Here is an 18,370-nt window from a genome sequence, read left to right as displayed (position 1 = left end):
TAGTCTGACAAATTCTCAAATTTACTGTAGGATAAGGCACTAGGAGAAGAAAATAAAAGAGAACCACTGGTGTAAGACACATGGATTGGTGTTCGGCTGACTACCCGAAAAAAAACCAAGACTAACAAGATTAAAATAACTTCAACACTTCATGTGAAAGAGGCACGGATGAGCACTCATTAAGGCAGCACAGAAAAGAACATAGCAGTTTTCGGTACAAGCAGCCTGGTCTTGGGAGCCTTGACCTTGCATAGGAGGAAAGAAATAAAACAGGTGGGAGCAAGTCAAGCCTGTCCCATCAGTGTGGAGAACAGACTTCTGCTTTTGAAAACGGAGTCTCTCTTCCCTGACCCCAAGGCCCATAGCAAACACACTCAGCAGCATGCATCGATCCATCCATCCATCACTCTGCACCATGTCCTGTGTGTGGCCTAACAGATCGTAAGATGATTAAACCATCACTGTTGCTCTCAAGTGCCTGGAAGTCTGGTTCAAAAGACTGATAGAAAACAAGAAAGATTAAGGCAATATAACCTGGTAAATGAAACAAAGATAATCGAAACCTAGATTTTGTACTTCAGGTCTAAGCAGGGGGCCAGAGCCGAAAAGATGGCTCAGTTTAATACAGTTCTTAAGAGCCAGGGTGGAAATTCAAAGTGCCATTGGCATTAGCAAGCAGAGTCGGGGATGCCTTCTCAAAGCTAAAAATTCACAAGGATTTCACCAGGCTGAAAGATCAGGCAGGGAATTCCAGGCCAATGGAAAAACATGCCAGAAAGCTTACTGGTGGGAAAGCCCAAGAAATAGCTTCAGTTCAGTTCAGTCACTCAGTCGTGTCTGACACTTTGCAACCCCATGGACTGCAGCATGCCAGGCCTCCCTGTCCATCACCAGTTCCCAGGGTTTACTCAAACTCATGTCCATTGAGTCAGCGATACCATCCAACCATCTCATCCTCTGTCATCCCCTTCTCCTCCTGCCTTCCATCTTGCTCAGCATCAGAGTCTTTTCAAATGAGTCAGTTTTTTTGCATCAGATGGCCAAAGTATTGGAGCTTCAGCATCAGTCCATCCAATGAATATTCAGGACTGATAACCTTTACGATGGACTGGCTGGATCTCCTTGCAGTCCAAGGGACTCTCAAGAGTCTTCTCCAACACCACAGTTTAAAAGCATCAATTCTTCAGCACTCAGCTTTCTTTATAGTCCAACTCTCACATCCATATGTGACTACTGGAAAAACCATAGCTTTGTCTAGCTGGACCTTTGTTGGCAAAGTAATGTCTCTGCTTTTTAATATGCTGTCTAGGTTTGTCATAACTTTCCTTCCAAGGACCAAACGTTTTTTAATTTCATGGCTGCAGTCACCATCTGCGGTGATTCTGGAACCCCCAAAAGTAAAGTCTGTCACTGTTTCCATTGCTTCTTTTAGAAAAGGCAAATATACTTATGGACTTGTAAATCCATAAGTCATGTGGAGTCAAAGAAAGGCTTTTAACCATGGAAATTACACAAAACAGATTACAGTGGAATCCTCAAGGAACTGTGCAGAGGACTTGGAGAAGTAAGCCCAGAGGCAGGAGAACTGTTAGAAGACCCAAGACCAGGTCATAGATGAGGCCCTCGATTAAGGCAGTGTCTTTAGGGACAGAGAAGGGATAATGGATTTGGTAGATATTTTGGACAAATAGCTAAATCAAGATGTACCACATTCTTGAGTAAATATTTGAACTTGATGCTGTGCTACAACTGGGGTCCCAAAAATTAAAGGAAATGACAGGTACTAATATCTCCCAGCACAAGTGTAGGAGAACTACCGTGAAGAAGAGTCACTTTATTCAGGCATTTGTGCTCTGCAAAGATGCCAGGACTAAACTAAATACTTTATTTCACTATGTATTTACGAAGTACTTCACTCACCCCAAATTTTCATTTGGGATGTATTACACTCCCTACATACAGAATCTCATTCGCTATCTTAAAAAAGGTTTTAAAAAGAAGTTTTATTATTTTACATATTTTTAGACAATAAAGCCAAGTTTTATGTTTTAAGTACCTTGACCAAAGTCACAGTTAATAAACTGGTGGCTTACACATATCGGGGAACAAAGCAAGAAAATATTTCAACAATATTACATTGAATTTAAAAAAGTCTGTATCCCAGAAGTTTATGTGGCCAAGTCTCTGACCATTAAATAAATACCCAGAGGAGACAGTTTCTTTCAAACATTGCTGGTGGAAATGAAAATTGGTGTGCTCCATCTGGAAGGGAATTTGGAGATACTTAACAAAATTTCATATGCACCAATGTTTTGACTCAGCAATTTCACTTCTGGTAATTTATCCAACAGCTACACCTTCAAAAATATGAAAATAAATATGAACATTTTTTGTTGTAGTATTGCTTTCATATGCAAAATACTGGAAACAACCAAAATGTCCATAAATTGAAGAGTTATTGAATAAACTATAGTCCATCCATACACCGGATGCTAGGTAGCCCTTAAAAAAGAGAGGTGTGTGTGTGGGGGGGGGGGCAATTTCCCCGAATTGGTATGGAATGACTTTAATGATCTGATTTTTAAGTGAAAAAGAGCTGTCTAAACTGTTTTCTGTAGAGTATGTTATAGCAAGAATCCTGTTAGGTCATTTAGCCAGACGCCCCCCTTCCCCTAATGTTTTCTTAACCACTGCCTTGTTCTTTGGCTACAAATTCCCATTGGCCCAGGCTGTACACAGAGTTGAGCCCAATCTCATGACTCCACTGTAAAATCCCACTACAATGGTCCCTCCACCTACCATGATGGTCCTGAACAAAGTCTGCCTTACCATCTGTAACACACATCATTGAGTATTTTTTCTTTAACATTAGCAAATTTGTTTGTGATGCAAGGGTGTGAGTTAGAAATTCGGAAACTAGTTTACATGTATACTTGGATTATAGTAAGTGACTATGAGGTGAAAAATGAGGGCCAAGTTTCTCCCAGTCAGAGAAAGGAGCTATAAATAAGGAAAGAAAGTGACAATAAATCCAGTGATGTGGGACTGGGATTAGAACTATCAGTATGAGCTCATAGTTTTAATATGTGTGTGCATAGATAGACACAGAAATGAACATATATATGCATATCTTACATTAATAATACATACTTTTTAAAGCTATCTTTCCTGAGAAATCTTAGAAGCAATAACATCTCAGCAGCAAAAACATAGGATATCTAGTGGACATCTTTCAGTTTCTAAGTATATTTGATAAAAGGAAATAGAGATCCTTGAAGATGTAGGAAATTAGAGGACAGGAGCATTAAAAATCACATGTATAAAATGAGCCTGGACTATTTATGGCACCAAAAATTAAGAAGGAAATAATCAATAAATGATGTGAACATGTTAAGAAAGACACATGGACTAAATTGAATAAGCTCCCACTGACTAAATCTGGGACAGTTTGAGCAACAACATAAATAAAAGTAGTAACAATTATAGGCTAAAATTGTAGGCTAAAATAAATATCTATGAATCCACACTAATACAAAAAATAAATGAATAATAAATAAGTGGAGATGAAGGACTTGCTCTTCCTTACAGTACAATTCAATTAACAATTTTATAAGGAATGATGAAAATTAAAAATGACCACTAGTAAACATCACAGTGAATATTGTTGCAGAAAAGTAATCACTGAAGGATGCTAAAGTAAATGGGCAAAAGTGAGATAAGAAACAGGGTACTTGAATAGTCTCAAAGTACCTCCCCACAAGATATTTATTCATGACAAATGGAAAACACATTTACAGTGGATAATTCTATCATTCAGCACCTTAACCAAGTGATCAAAATTGATATCATTAGTGGCACAAACTGCACTCATGCACCTTCTGAAATGACGCACAGACAAGGATAAAGGTCATAACATCACTTCAGTAGTGATCTTGCCAAAAACGCTTTATCCCTTCTAATCAGACAAATCCAGGCTGAGGGGCACTTGATAAGATAACTACTAGGTTGTTGTTGTTTAGTTGCTAAGTCGTGTCCAACTCTTTGCAACCTCATGGACTGTAGCCCATCAGGCTCCTCTGTCCATGGGTTTCCCCAGGCAAGAATACTGGAGGGGGTTGCCATGTCCCTCTTCAGGGGATCTTTCCAACCCAGGGATCAAAGCCATATCTCATGCATTGGCAGGTGGATTCTTTACCACTGAGCCAGCAGGGAAGCCCAATAACTACCTGGTAGTACTCCTCAAAAATGTCAAAGCCATCAAAAAGAAGGAAAGAAAAAAAGGTAAAAGGAAGGACAGAAGAGGGAAGGAAGGAAAGGGAGGGAAAAAAAAAAAAGGGAATGAAAGACCAAGGATTTCACAGAGAGACTAAAAAAGACAGATAACCAAGTTAAAGAAGGAGTCTAGACCGGATCCTGGACTGGAAAAAAGACTGATCCAGTCCAGTGGAATAACTGGTAAAATTCAAATGTGGTCTATAATAACTAGTACATCAATGTTAATTTCCTGATTTTAATCACTGTAATGTGTAAAATACCCACATTAGGAGAAGCTGGTTGAAGGTACATGGGAATTTTGTGCTATTTTTCAAGTTTCCATAAGTGGAAACGGTCTTATTTTTGTTGTTTAGTCACTAAATTGTGTCTGACTCTTTCAGATCCCATGGACTATAGCCTAACAAGGTCATTTGTCCATGGAATTTCCCAGGCAAGAATACTGCAGTGGGTTGCCATTTCCTTCTCCAGGGATCCTCCTGACCCAGGGATCAAATCCACGTCTCCTACGTTGGAAGGCAGGTTCTTTACCACTAAACTAACCAGGGAAGCCCATGTTACTACCATACCGTCTTGATTATTATGGTTTTGTAGTAAGTTCTGAAATTGAGAAGTCTGAGCCCTCTTACTTTGTTCTTTTTTTTTTTTTTTTAGATTGTTTGGCTACCCTGGGTCCTTTATAATTCCATATGAATGTTAGGATCAGCTTGTCAATTTCTGCAAAGAAGTTAGGGTTTTGATAGGCATTATCTTGAGTCTGCATATCAATTTGCTGTCATGTGAATACTATACAGTTTTGTGCTCCATCAATTTATGATGTATTTTCATTTATTTAGTAGGTCTTCTTTCATATCCTTAAAACTTTCCTATGGTTTTATACTTTTTACTTATTAAAACTCTTCCCTCTATGATCAACTGGTTTTGAACTTTAAACTCATTTAACATGGGTCTGTTTCTTTACTCTAATTATACTCCATGACTCATGTCTATTTTGAGTCTACTCATGTCTACTCAAAATGCATGGATGCTGCTCTATTTCACTTATAACAGCTTTGCAGGACCCTCTGACATCAGATAAGGGAAGTCTTTCTATACTTCCAATAATTTGCGTTTCTCAAAATCTTTTGTCCTCACTCATTCTCCCATATGAATGTCAAAATTATCTTAAGTTCTGAAAAAAAAAAGAATTCTACAGCAATCTGAATTGGAAATAACTGTTTCAGTTCATTTAATGGAATAGGGTCCATTATAGCACTGAAAGAACCTTTATGCGTTCAACTTTTATGTTATTTATGTTTCAAGAAAGTGTTATATTTTCTTTATGGGTCCTGTGAGGGCTAATTTTATGCATCACTTCTCACCCATACCTGATCAGGTGACATTTTAATGCGAGTTTAGACTTGGAATCAATGTTGGAATGGCTTAAGACATCTAGGGATATTGAGATTACTGTATTTTAATAGCACATGAGGATGGACATGAATTGGGGGAACGAAAGGCAGAATGCTATAGACCAAACTGTTTTCCCTCAAAATGTATATTCTGAAGCCCTAAGCACCAGTGTGACTCTATTTGGAGATAGGCTCTATAGGGAGGTTAGTGGTTAAATGAGGCCAAAGGCTGGGGCCTTAATCCAATAGGAAATGTCCTTCTAAGAAGAGGAAGAGACATCAGAACACTCTCATTCTGTGTGTACACAGAGAAGAGGTTATGTGAGGATGTAGACAGAGGAGCCTGGGGGGCTACAGTCCTGTCCATGGGGTTGCAGAGGAGTCGGACATCATTCAGTGACTTCACAACAACAATACTAGAAGGCGGCTGTGTACATGCCAGTAAGAGAAGTCTGATCGAAACCAGCCCTGACAACACCTAGATTTTGGACTTAAATCTTTAGAACTGTGAAAAAATATAAATGTCTGCTGTTTAAGGCACCCAGTGTGTTTTTCTGTTACAGTGCCCTGCAGACTATTTGGGCTTACTAGGAACAGCGGAGCCTGGTGGGCTGCCATCTATGGGGTCGCACAGAGTCGGACACGACTGAAGCGACTTAGCAGCAGCAGCAGCAGGTAGCGCTAGCAGTAAAGAACCCACCTGCCAAGGCAGGTGACACAAGAGATGCTGATTCAATTCCTGGGCTGGGAAGATCCCCTGGAGGTGGGCATGGCAAGCTACTTCAGTATTCTTGACTGCAGAATCCCAAAGAGAGAGGAGCCTGTCGGGCTATATAGTCTATAGGGATACAAAGAGTTGTACATGACTGAAGTGACTTAGCACATATGCACACAGACCATTACTAATACAGGGTCTACACATTTCATAAAAAATTCTATTGGATATTTTTTACTATATTGTTCAAGGTGGTATCTGGAATACAGCTTCTGAGATGTTACTGCAAGTATTGCTAGTGTTCCTCAGTTCCATTTCTTGAAGTCTGCTCTTATTGCTATTTATTGCCTCACAACAGTTTATTTTGTAGCTTCTGTCACTTAGCTGATGCATTCAAAGGGATCCAACCCTGGTTTACCTTCATATTGGAAGACAAGACTTACAAATGCTATCCTTGAGGTCAGAAACATACATTTATTTTAGAGACTAATTAGATTTTTCCCCCAAATTAAAAAAAGAAGTATTAGAAATGTTTATTATATATTAGTCTCAAATCAAATTGAAAACAAAAAATGGAGCTTCAAATCAAAGTTACAATAGTGTTAGCTTTCCTTTTTTTTAAACTTTTATACTCATCTTTCGGTGTCATATCTTTTTGTCTAGACAGTGTGTTGAAAAGCAGAGATGTTACTCTGTCGACAAAGGTCTGTAGAGCCTTCCCAGTGGTCACATGTGGTTGTGAGAGCTAGACTGTAAAGAAGGCAGAGTGACAAAGCACTGATGCCCTTAAACAGTGGTGCTGGAGAAGACTCCTGGGAGTCCTGTGGACAGCCAAGAGATCAAACTAGTCAATCTTAAAGGAAATCAACCCTGAATACTCATTGGAAGGACTGATACTGAAGCTCCAGTATTTTGGTCACCTGATGCAAATAGCTAACTCTTTGGAAAGGTCCCTGAAGCTGGGAAAGATTGAGGGCAGAAGGAGAAGAGGGCGTCAGAGGATGAGATGGCTGGATGGCATCACTGACACAATGGATACGAACTTGGGCAAACTTCAGGAGATGGTGAGGGACAGGGAGGCCTGGCATGCTGCCATCCATGGGGTCACAAAGGGTCGGATACACCGCCGTGACTGAACAACAACAACATAGCTAATGAACAATGTGATAATTTCAGGTGACAAAGAAGGAACTCAGCCATACATACACGTGTATCCATTCTCCCCCAAACTCCTCTCCCAGCTAGGCTGCCACATATCATTGAGTGGAATTCCTTGTGCTATACAGTAGGTCCTTGCTGGTTATCCATTTTAATTAGAGCAGTGTAGCGCTAGTTTTTGGAGAAGGCAATGGCACCCCACTCCAGTACTCTTGCCTGGAAAATCCCATTTCTTGCCTGGAAAAAACTCCACCAGACAGAGGAGTCTGGTGGGCTGCAGTCCATGGGGTCGTGAAGAGTCGGACGCGACTGAGCGACTTCCCTTTCACTTTTCACTTTCATGCATTGGAGAAGGAAATGGCAACCCACTCCAGTGTTCTTGCCTGGAGAATCCAGGGACGGGGGAGCCTGGTGCACTGCCGTCTATGGGGTCACACAGAGTCGGACACGACTGAAGTGACTTAGCAGCAGCAGCAGCAGCACTACCTTTTCTAATCATCCATTTATCTCCTTTTACCAGAGATCTTCATCTCTTCATAAGGCTTAGAGTTACTGTTGAGGATCTTTCATTCCAACCTGAAGGACTCCCTGCTCAGGAAGGTCGGGTGGTGGAGAATGCTCGCACCTCTCATGAACTGGGAATGCCTTAATCACTGTTTCATTTTCGAAGGACAGTTTTGCTAAACATAGGGTTCTTGGTTAACAGCTTCTTTCCTTCAACGTTTCAAAGACACTGACCCGTGTCATCTGACTTCTGAGGCTCCCGATGAGAAATCTGCTCTTGATCCTCCTGGAAAATCTTCTCTCAGCTTCATAAACATTAATAATGTGCTTTACTAGTGTCTCACACAATAGAACATTTTCCTGTAGTTTCAAGTCAGTTAAATCATCACTTTGCGACCAGAGTTTAAGGAAAAGAATTGAATATTTCAAGTGTAGACATAATGAGGTCTTTTAAATTATTATTAATTTTTCAAACAAGAAATGAAAAAGTTGCTGGGGCTTCCTACAGATTTTAATTTCTAACAAAGTGAATACCAGTCTCTAATATATTTAAAGAAAAATCTCTTGGGGACCTTTTTGCTAAGTGTAAAGAGGCCTTGAAGCTGAAAAGGGAGAAAACCACTGGGTTTATCCCCAGCCACGATTGGTCCATTTCTTGCTCTGACCTCACAGGGCATCACTATGATGAAACTCACAAAAACCCTTTATAAGACCCTGGCTGGGTGCAGGTTTTTGTCCACAGAGCCCAGGAAGCTGATTTTGGTGACCTGACGGCTGGACCTACAGTTAGCGAGATTTTTTCCGTGTTTTTATAGTGTTGCTGATTTTGTTCCTTTTTCTCATTTTTATTTTTCTCTTTTTCCTTTGTCTTTTTCTCATTTTTTAAATTTTTCTTATCATTTTTTCTTTCATTTTTAGTTTCTCATTTTTTTTGTTTCTTTTTTTTCCCATTTTTTCCCCTTAGTTCTTTTTCTCATTTTATCTTATTATTTTTTTTTTTAGTTAGTGTTGCCAGTACTAGTATAGAGAGTATCATTGATATAGTTAGCATAGTTGTTATAGCTAGTGGTTTGTTAGCATAGATAGTACAGTTAGTGTTAGCACTGTTAGTATCCTTGCTACACTTAGCATAAGTTAGTATAGTTAATACTTACTGACATAGTTAGTGTTAGCACTGTTAGTATAGTTATTAGCATTAGGATAGTTTATAGCACTGTTAGCATACACAGTATTGTTAGAACAGTTAGCATTCTTAGTGAGGGCTTAGCGGTAGTGAGTATAGTTAGTGGTAGAGTTAGTATAGTTAGGTAATTAGTATAGCTTAGTGGTAGTTAGTGTAGTTAGGGATCCAGGACCTCATGGCCATCTCTGTTAACAACAGTGTTCATATTGAGAATTATGATATCCTTCAAACAATTGGTGAAGGCCAATTCGCCAAAGTGAAGTTGGCCCGGCATGTTCTGACCAAGGAGGTGGTAGCCATTAAGGTCATTCAAAAGACCAATCAGAGCTCCTCCGGCCTCAAGGAATGGGATCAAGAGATTAATAGCCTAAAAACAGTAAGCCACCCAAATATTGTAAAACTACTGGAAGTTATTGACACGGAGGAGGCTCTATTTATAGTAATGGAGTACGTCAGTGGAGGAGACTTGTCCACGTACTTGGAGGCCAAAGGCCGCTTGACGGAGGGGGAGGCCCGAGGCCTGTTCCGCCAGCTGGTCTCGGCTCTGCAGCACTGCCACCAGCGGGGCGTGGTGCACCGGGATTTGAAGCTGGGCAACCTCCTCCTCGACGCCAACAACAACGTCAAGATCTCTGACTTCGGCCTTAGCAACCAGTGGCACCCAGGAAAGAAGCTAGACACTTTCTGCGGCAGCCCTGCGTACATGGCCCCAGAACTCTTCCTGAGGATGCCTTACACAGGCCCAGAGGTGGATGTGTGGAGCCTCGGCGTCATCCTGTACACGATGGTAACTGGATCCCTCCCCTTCAGGGGACAAGATTTCTGGGAGCTGCAGCAGCGTGTGCTTAGGGGGCAGTACCATGTGCCCAAATCTCTATCCAATGAGATAACAGACCTTTTAGACAGAATGCTAATGCTCAGTCCTACCAACAGAGGTACTTTAGATGATGTTTGGCAGCATCCATGGGTGAACATGGGCCAGGAAGAGCCACTCCCACCAGCCTGTGAAGAGCACCCTGGGATGACAGGAGAGTTGATACTGGGCTGGTGCAGGGACCAAATCCAGGGCTTAGACGTAAGCAGTATCAGTGACATGAATGTACCCAAGGTGAGGGTACGCACCATCATTGTGAGGCCGTTCGTTTCCTCCGACCTCAGCAGCCAAGAACATATGCCTCCCGCCACCCCTGAGGAGTCCGTGCTTATTCCCGACTGGCTTTGGGAGACCATTCAGCAGGAGAACCAGGAGTCAACGGAGAAGACCAGAGAGCCTGCCACTCCCCCACCCTGCCCGGAAGCGAGGACCGTCACCCCCAGCCCAGCCCCCTCCACCTACAACACCAGAGATGCCAGCAGCCCCCGAGCCACCGATCACGCCGGTGACCGGCACGACACGTGTGGGACCAGGCTCTCCTGCGACACCTGTGGCAGAAGTGACAGCAGCCACACCCGTGATACCAGTGTTACTCGTGGCACCAGAGACGCCTGTGACACCATCAGCACCTGCGACACCATCAGCACCTGTGACAGCTGCGATACCAGAGGTACCAGCCTCACCTGTGATGCCTGCAGCACCTGTGACACCAGCCTCACCTGTGATCCCAGCCTCATCTATGACGCCCTAAGCACCCAGGACACCACTGGGGCCTGCAACCTATACGACAACCATGGCACCTGTGATACCTGTGACACCAGTGTCACCAGTGACAGCTGCCTCACCAGGGACACCAGAGGCACCCGTGACACCAGTGGTGACCACGCCACCCATGATACTCATGCCACCGTTACCCGTGACACCAGGGGCACCCGTGACACAGATGGCACTCATGGCACCTGTGACACCTGCAACACCAATGGCACCCATGACATCGGCGGTAAAGTCCCAGAAGGAACCCACTGCCTCCCGGATGTGCCTGATGCGGGAAGCTCCACCCTTGTTGGGCAGCCCGAGAATATGTCCCCAGTCACTCCCTCTGGCCTCACCCAGAAAAAGAAGGGGGTGGCTGGGAGAATCTGGAGATGTCTATCTAAATATCTTTGCTGTGGGCTGCCCAGCATGAGGACTAATAATAAAGTTATACCAGACAAAGATAGTGGATGACCTGCAAAGCTCCCTGGGACCTGGTCATGTTCCCACCTGGAGGACGGGATTCAAATCCAGTACCTCTACCGCCTTCAGGAAAGCCTCCTATCCAAAACCCTGGCCAGCTCAGACGATGCTCTGGAGTGGTCTGGGTGACCAGAAGAGGCACCACCCTGGCCTGGCTGCCTCTCCTCCTCTGCTGGGTGAAACTTCAGAGACTGGACTGTCCCCTGGGGCATGTCCCCCACCCCCCACACTTCTGTCTTTCATGTTGGTGGGGGAGGGGATAGTTATTGCCAACTCCTTGGTTCTTCTCTTGGTTTAGTCTTAATAAACTTTATGCTCCAGAAAGACGTATTGCACTGCTCTGCGTTCTCTCTGGTTAGAGAAGTGTGTAGTCATGTAGTACTTAGAGTTAATGACCAAAGAATTAGTGCAATCATTCCCAAGAGCAAATATTGCTGCCCTGCACTGCAGTGCAGACATGCAGAAAGAGTGTATTATCCCCCTGCACTGACATTACCTAATATTTTCAGAAGGGGCAAAGGAAACTTTGGGTCCCTGCGCCAGGGCTAATAGGACCGGGACGTCTAGGATAGGATAATAAGTCCTGTGAACCAGCCAGTGTGTGGTGTGGTCAGGTCCCTGTGCGGATGACTTTCCTGAATATCCTGCAGGAGCTGGGCTCTCTCCTTCCCCTATGGGGAGGGACCCTGATGCGTGGCGTTTTTAAAATTTTTTGGATGTGGATCATTTTTACAGACTATTGAATTAAATAAAATGACGGGTAGAGGAGAGGAATTTTGGCAGTCCTTGCACTAGGCAGAAGGAAGAGAGATGAATAGTCTGTGCCCTCTGGGTTTGCTCACGCATGTTCTGCATGCTTATGCATGCAGATCTCCATGTTCTGTTTTACCTCTACCTTAAGAAGCTCTTTGTGCCAGTTATTAAAATTGTTATACTTTAATTGTTATTAAATTATTATTCAAGTAATAAATATTTATTACTTAAAAATTACTTAAAATTACTTAAAAAATAAATTATTTAATTGCCATTAAAATTATACGTCCTGGGGTCTAATCTAGAACACTTTAAAATCTGATTCTGCCATCTACTTAGCAGCATAACCATGAAAGACTTGTTTATCCCTTCAGCTACACAAAAAAGTGAAGATAGTATTTACTCTGAAGTGTCAAGTGAAAGTGAAAGTGTGAAAGTGAAAGTCGCTCAGTTGTGTCCAACTGAGTCGTGTCCATGAAACACTCTAGGCCAGAATACTGGAGTAGGTTGCTGTTGCCTTCCCCAGTTGGGATTTTCCCAACCCAGGGACTGAACCCAGGTCTCCTGCATTGCAGGCGGATTCTTTACCAGCTGAGCCATAAGGGAACCCCAAAATGTCAAGGTGAAGTTAAACAAGACAGGTAAGGTAAGCTTAAGACAGTGCAGTATAATAAATCATTGCTATGAGTATTGTACTTTTTCTAGCATTTGTTTATCAATGGAGACACCATTGCTTAGGGCTGGATGATTCTGCTCTATGCAAATCTTTCTAGAGTGTTTCTGCCCACTAAATACCAGTAACGTCCCCCAAGTCATTGGAACAAACCAAACTGTCCCCAGATATGTTCAAACATGGAGAACAAACTATTATGCCTCCTGGTTGAGAACTTAGATAGCAAACTTCTTAAGGACTGATTAATTTTCGTGTTCTCAGTCTAATACTGTGATGAACACAAAACTCAATAAACACCCTCAACAGAAACAAGTAGAGAATGAATAAAACAATATGACTTTATACATATGCTTGAAATGCCTCCATATATATTTATAACTTTTGTTTGTAGATGGTTCTACTAAATGTCTAGGATTCCTCATTAAATTGCAGGTAGTTCCGAGGGGAAATACTCTCAGCTGTTACTAACTAACATCAAGGTGGGTGGATGCCAGCTGTGACAAAAGCCCTGCAGGAGTAGTTCACGGGACAGGAAACATGGAGAGACAGTAGTGTTCAATATAAATTCAAAACTGAGAAGCTTTGTATGGTCTCTAATTGTCTCTCTGCAAAAACCTGTGCGTTAAAATAACATGTGTGACAATGGGAGCCCAATGGGAGACACATCTCTTACCTCCATTTTATTCTAAAAGAAATGGAAACCCAAGGTCCTTTTCCATCTATCATCATTTTTTCCTCTTTCTTTCTTACAGAATTACACCACATCCCATATTTCTCTTTTCTCGGTAATCATTCTTCCTGAGACACTAATCTGAAATTCTTTATTTAATACCAGTTTTTATTTAATTAGTCAAATTCTTTTCATAATTCCTTGAGAACTCATTCCCCAGGAATGAATGCTCAATGTTTTTGCCCTCAACTCTCTAAAAGCCAGTGGACTTCTGAGCACTTTGGTTTTCTTTCCAGCTCTCTCAAAGCACTTTATTCTCAAGAACATATCCATTCTCATAGCCTCAACAATGACAACTTATCTTTATTTGAGTACTTACTATCAGAAACCCCAAACTCACAAAGGTTAATTCTGTAAAAAAGATTCACTACACAACTGACAATTTATAACAGTTAGTCTACTTTTAAGATCCCTCCCCACTTAACACACATTTCTGCTAATGTACTGAGACAACTGAGGCAGCATACACTGCTGAGCACATGCATACATCTATTAGCACCACGAAATATAAGAGCAAATCCATTTCAGAAAAGAATTGTACATCTTGTAAAAGATGCAGGATTTCATGATAGCAAAGCACAGTTCAGACACTTAGAAAGGCACTCATATGGAAGAGTTACTTCAGTGAACAAATGAAGATAAATTTACAGGGATGATGACACGACAGATACTTCAAAGACTTCACACTGATTTGAGTATCAAAAAATTAAGAAAGATTCTTAGAAAAAACTGATGAACCCTCACAAATGTTTTACACATTTTTTCCTCTTTATAACTGTGTCAAAACAGTAAACCTGGAGAGCTTGAATAGCGAAACACTCTTGAAAAAGAAGAACAAGGTTAAAGGTATCACACTTTCTGATTTCAAGCTTCTTGCAAAGCTTCCATGGTGGCTCAGACAGTAAAGAACATGCCTGAAATGCAGGAGACCATGGTTCAATCCCTTGGTCTACAAGATCCCCTAGAGAACGGAATGGCTGCCCACTCCAGTATTCTTGCCTGGGAAATCCCATGGACACAGGAGCCTGGAGGGCCAAAGCCTATTGACGGAAAAGAGTCAGACACAACTGAGTGACTACCATGCTTTCACACTGTAATCAAGTGTGGTATTTTCATAAATGCAGACAGAACAATGGAATAGAATAGAGAGCCAAGGATAAGGATAGCCAAGACCATTCCACAGAAAAAAAAGACAGCATTTTCAACAAACGGTTGTGGGCAAACTAGATATCCACATGCAAAAGAACAAGTTCTTTCATTACCTTACACCATATAAAAAATTAACTGAAGATGGATCAAAGACCTAAATGCAAAACCTAAATCTATGAGTCTTAAAATACAGAAGAAAAGCTTCAGGACATATTTCACTGTAAATTCTTAGAAATTTGGGGGAATTTTTTTTTTTTATTATTCCACCTTCCTGGGATCCCTGGCTGGCTTTGAAAATTAAATTGATCAAGATAGAGTAATAGGAGAAAACATATAAATTTATTTAATGTAAGTCTTAAGAAACATTAGGGTCTTCATAAGAAAATCAAGATCTGAAGAAACAGTGAAATCTGAGTATTTTCACACTAGATTTGATCAAGAGTGGATACTCATGGAGAAATATAACAGCCCAAGGAGTATGAGGTGAGTGTAGTACACTGGGGAAGATTTAGCAAGGCCTATTTGGAGTGTTTCTGGCATCCTTTTCTCTTTGGAGATGAGGATGCACCTTTGCTTCTATAGGGAAAGCATTTCTCACTTAAGAGTATTATGACCTACTTCAGGGGTGAAAGGTGAGCAGAGGGTCAAAGTAGCATCTGCTGTTTTCTCAAATTTTCAACGTAAAATATAAAATATGCCAAGGTGCCATCTTTTAGTGTAGCATGGTCTGAACTTCATATGATACGACACCAAAAGCACAGACAAACAAAGTTAAAAGAAATAAACTGGACTACACCACAATGTACAACTTTTGTCCAGCAAGGACATAATCAATAGAGCACAAAGACAACCGTGCAATGGAAGGAAAATTTGCAAACCATATATCTGACAACGAGTTAAAATCCAGAATATACAGAAAACTGTAAGATTCCACAACAACAGAAACAAAGACAACCTGATTCAAAAATGAGCAAAGAACAGTTTTCCAAATAAGACATACGAATGGCCAAAAGCACATGAAAAGATGTACATCTCTAGTCATTAGGGAAATGCAAATCGAAAACACGGTGTGATATGCAGCTCATACCCATTAAGCTGGCTATTATAAAAAGACATATAAAAAGGGAACAACTGTTGACAAGGCTGTAAAAAACTTGGAATCTTTGTGCGCTATTTTATATTTATTTACTTACCACTGCACTGAGTCTTCATTGTGGCTGAGTTGGGCTTAGTTGCCCTGCAGTAGGTGCAATCTTCCCAGACCAGGGATCGAACCCTTGTCCCCTGAATTGGCAGGCAGATTCGTAACCACTAGACCACCAGGGAGGTGCCTTTTGGACTATTAATAGGATGAAAAATAGTGCAGTCACAATGGAAGAGCATTGCAGTTCCTCAAAATATTAAAAATTAAATTGCTGATTGGTTCACCAATTACATTTGAGTATACTCTCAGAAGACTTGAAAGCATGGTCATGAAGAGATATTTGTAAACCCATGTTCCTAACAGCACTACTCACAAAAGCCCAAAGGTGGAAGCAACTCAAATGTCCACTGAGTATATGAATGGATAAACAAAACGTGATGCATGCATACAAAAGAATAGTATTCAGCCATAGAAAAGAAAATTCTGACATGTGCTATAACCTGCATAAACCTAAAAGACATTATACTAAAATAATCCAGTAACAAAAAGACAAATACTGTGTGACTGATTACACTTACAGCAAGTATCTAGGTACTCAGACTCCGAGAACAGAAAATATCACACAGTGGGGACGTCCCTAGCAGTTCAGTGGTTACGACTCTGCACGCACACCACAGAGAGCCCAGGCTCCAACCCTGCTCAGGGAACTAAGACCCCACATGTCTTGTAGTATGGTCAAAAGTGAGGGGAAAAAAAGAAAGAAAAGAAAACGTCACAATGGTAGTTTCTAGGTGCTAAGGGCAAGGAGACATGGAGAGCTGTTGTTTAAGGGTTATGGAGTTTGAGTTTTGCAAGACTGAAACTTCCTGGGTATGGTTTGCACAACGATGTGAATGCACTTAACACCACTGAACTGCACCCTTGAAAATGACTGAGATGGTATTAAGACATTTATATTACGTGTCTTTCACCACAATTTTAAAAGATATCAAGACAGCTCAAGGGAAACAATGATAAAAATCTAAAAGGATCTTGCATTCAGATAAGTTACCAAAAGTCTTCGAAGTTTTATCCATGCTGAAGAGTCCAAGACTGACTTTTTCACTATGTGTGAGATTGTGCATAAAAAACCAACAAATCTCAAATCAACATACCAATGATTTCTTTAAATAAAAACACCAGGTGATGACAAAAAGACTAGAAAATAAGTCTGCATTTATACAGTTTTTTAGAAAGTAAGATGGAGTGTAGATTTTCAGAGACTAGTGCACAGATTCACTGGATATATGGAAACAGTGACAAGAAGAAATTAATTCTTTGTTCATTCTAAGGATTAGTGGCCAGTTGGAATTGGAATACAAATTGTTTTAAATGTAAGATACAAGTAACTGTAATCACTTTTTTCCTTTAAAATTTTTCCACTATTTCCTGATATACAGTGGTGCTCTGTATGAAACTATTTAAATGATCTTTTTACTATATATCTCTGGATAATAAAGACCTCCTTCAGTTCCGTCCTCCATGCAGATGACTTTCAACTCTATGTTTGGGCCAGAGCAATCAAAGATTTCCAAATGCCCCTGGACATTTTTACTTAAAAATGTTTCTCTATTAATTCAAATTCAACATAAAAATGTCAAACCTATCATTGCCCTTCTAAATATTACTTTCCCATTTCTCAAAGTTATCATACATGCCACACTAACTTAAATGAAAATACTGGTGTCATTCTGTCTTCTTCCATTTGCTCATGTGTCATTTAATGTGTCCAAGCCCTGCTGACTTCTCTTTTGAAGGCTATCTTGCATCTGAACTCCCTTTGTCCTTCCCTCGTTTCTCTCATTCTGACCCTTACCACTCGGGCCTAGGTGAGCACAACAAACTTCTCTTTTGCCTCCTCACTCCTTCTATTTTTTCCTGTTCTAATTCTACCCAAATTCATCCCTGTTAACCTTTTGTGTTGCTCTTGTTGTTTATGTGGGTGCTTTGATTTTGTTTTTTGGCAGTGCCACACAGCATGTGGGATCTTAGTTCCCTGACCAGTGATCATACACACACCCTTTCAATAGGAAGCTCAGACTCTTAACCACTGGACTACCAGTTAAGCCCGCAATCCTGTTAATCCCTTAATGCAGCTATGCTTCATCCAAAACACTATATCTTTTCTTCCACAAACATGATTTTTTTTCCTATCTCTTGGCTTTTATATCATTATCTTCTCCATGTTTTCTAACTCTCTAAATCCCATTCAGATCCCAATGCTGCCTTTCCTGATGAGCTCAAGACTAAGTGCTCTCTCCCCAGGAACACATTTTTGCCTGTATTACTCAGAAGGCAATATTCTATGCATGTAAAACCAGAAGTAAGAGACCAGGATACTTCTTAATTATATAATCATGACTCATGTGCGGAGTGTATGACAACCAATAGTTGCTATTTACTGAATACACAATATGTTAAGCACTTTCTATTTACTAATAATACCAACCATTTGTTGAGTTTTTCTTATGTGCTTGATCCTAAACACATTACATGAATGAGTCCACATAAAAGTTCTGTAGGCAGGATTATTCACCCATTCCAGTCCT

At 41.0% G+C, this 18,370-nt stretch overlaps 1 protein-coding gene across 1 annotated transcript; it reads left to right on the top strand.

The window, feature by feature from the left end:
- Nucleotides 1–8,787: 8,787 nt before the first annotated feature.
- Nucleotides 8,788–11,657, top strand: LOC133260348 (serine/threonine-protein kinase MARK2-like). Its single transcript, XM_061438608.1, has one exon. The coding sequence runs from the start codon at nt 9,399–9,401 to the stop codon at nt 11,322–11,324; it is 1,926 nt and encodes a 641-aa protein (XP_061294592.1). The 5' UTR covers nt 8,788–9,398; the 3' UTR covers nt 11,325–11,657.
- Nucleotides 11,658–18,370: the final 6,713 nt, after the last annotated feature.

The sequence above is a fragment of the Bos javanicus genome, chromosome 14, assembly GCF_032452875.1.
Source record: "Bos javanicus breed banteng chromosome 14, ARS-OSU_banteng_1.0, whole genome shotgun sequence".
NCBI classification, from domain to species: Eukaryota; Metazoa; Chordata; class Mammalia; order Artiodactyla; family Bovidae; genus Bos; species Bos javanicus.
The sequence above is the reverse complement of the archived record's forward strand: the minus strand, read 5'-3'. Positions and strand labels throughout refer to the sequence as shown.

Excerpts from the sequence above, each read along its gene's own strand:
- LOC133260348 (XM_061438608.1), top strand. The coding sequence starts at position 9,399 with ATGGCCATCTCTGTTAACAACAGTGTTCATATTGAGAATTATGATATC.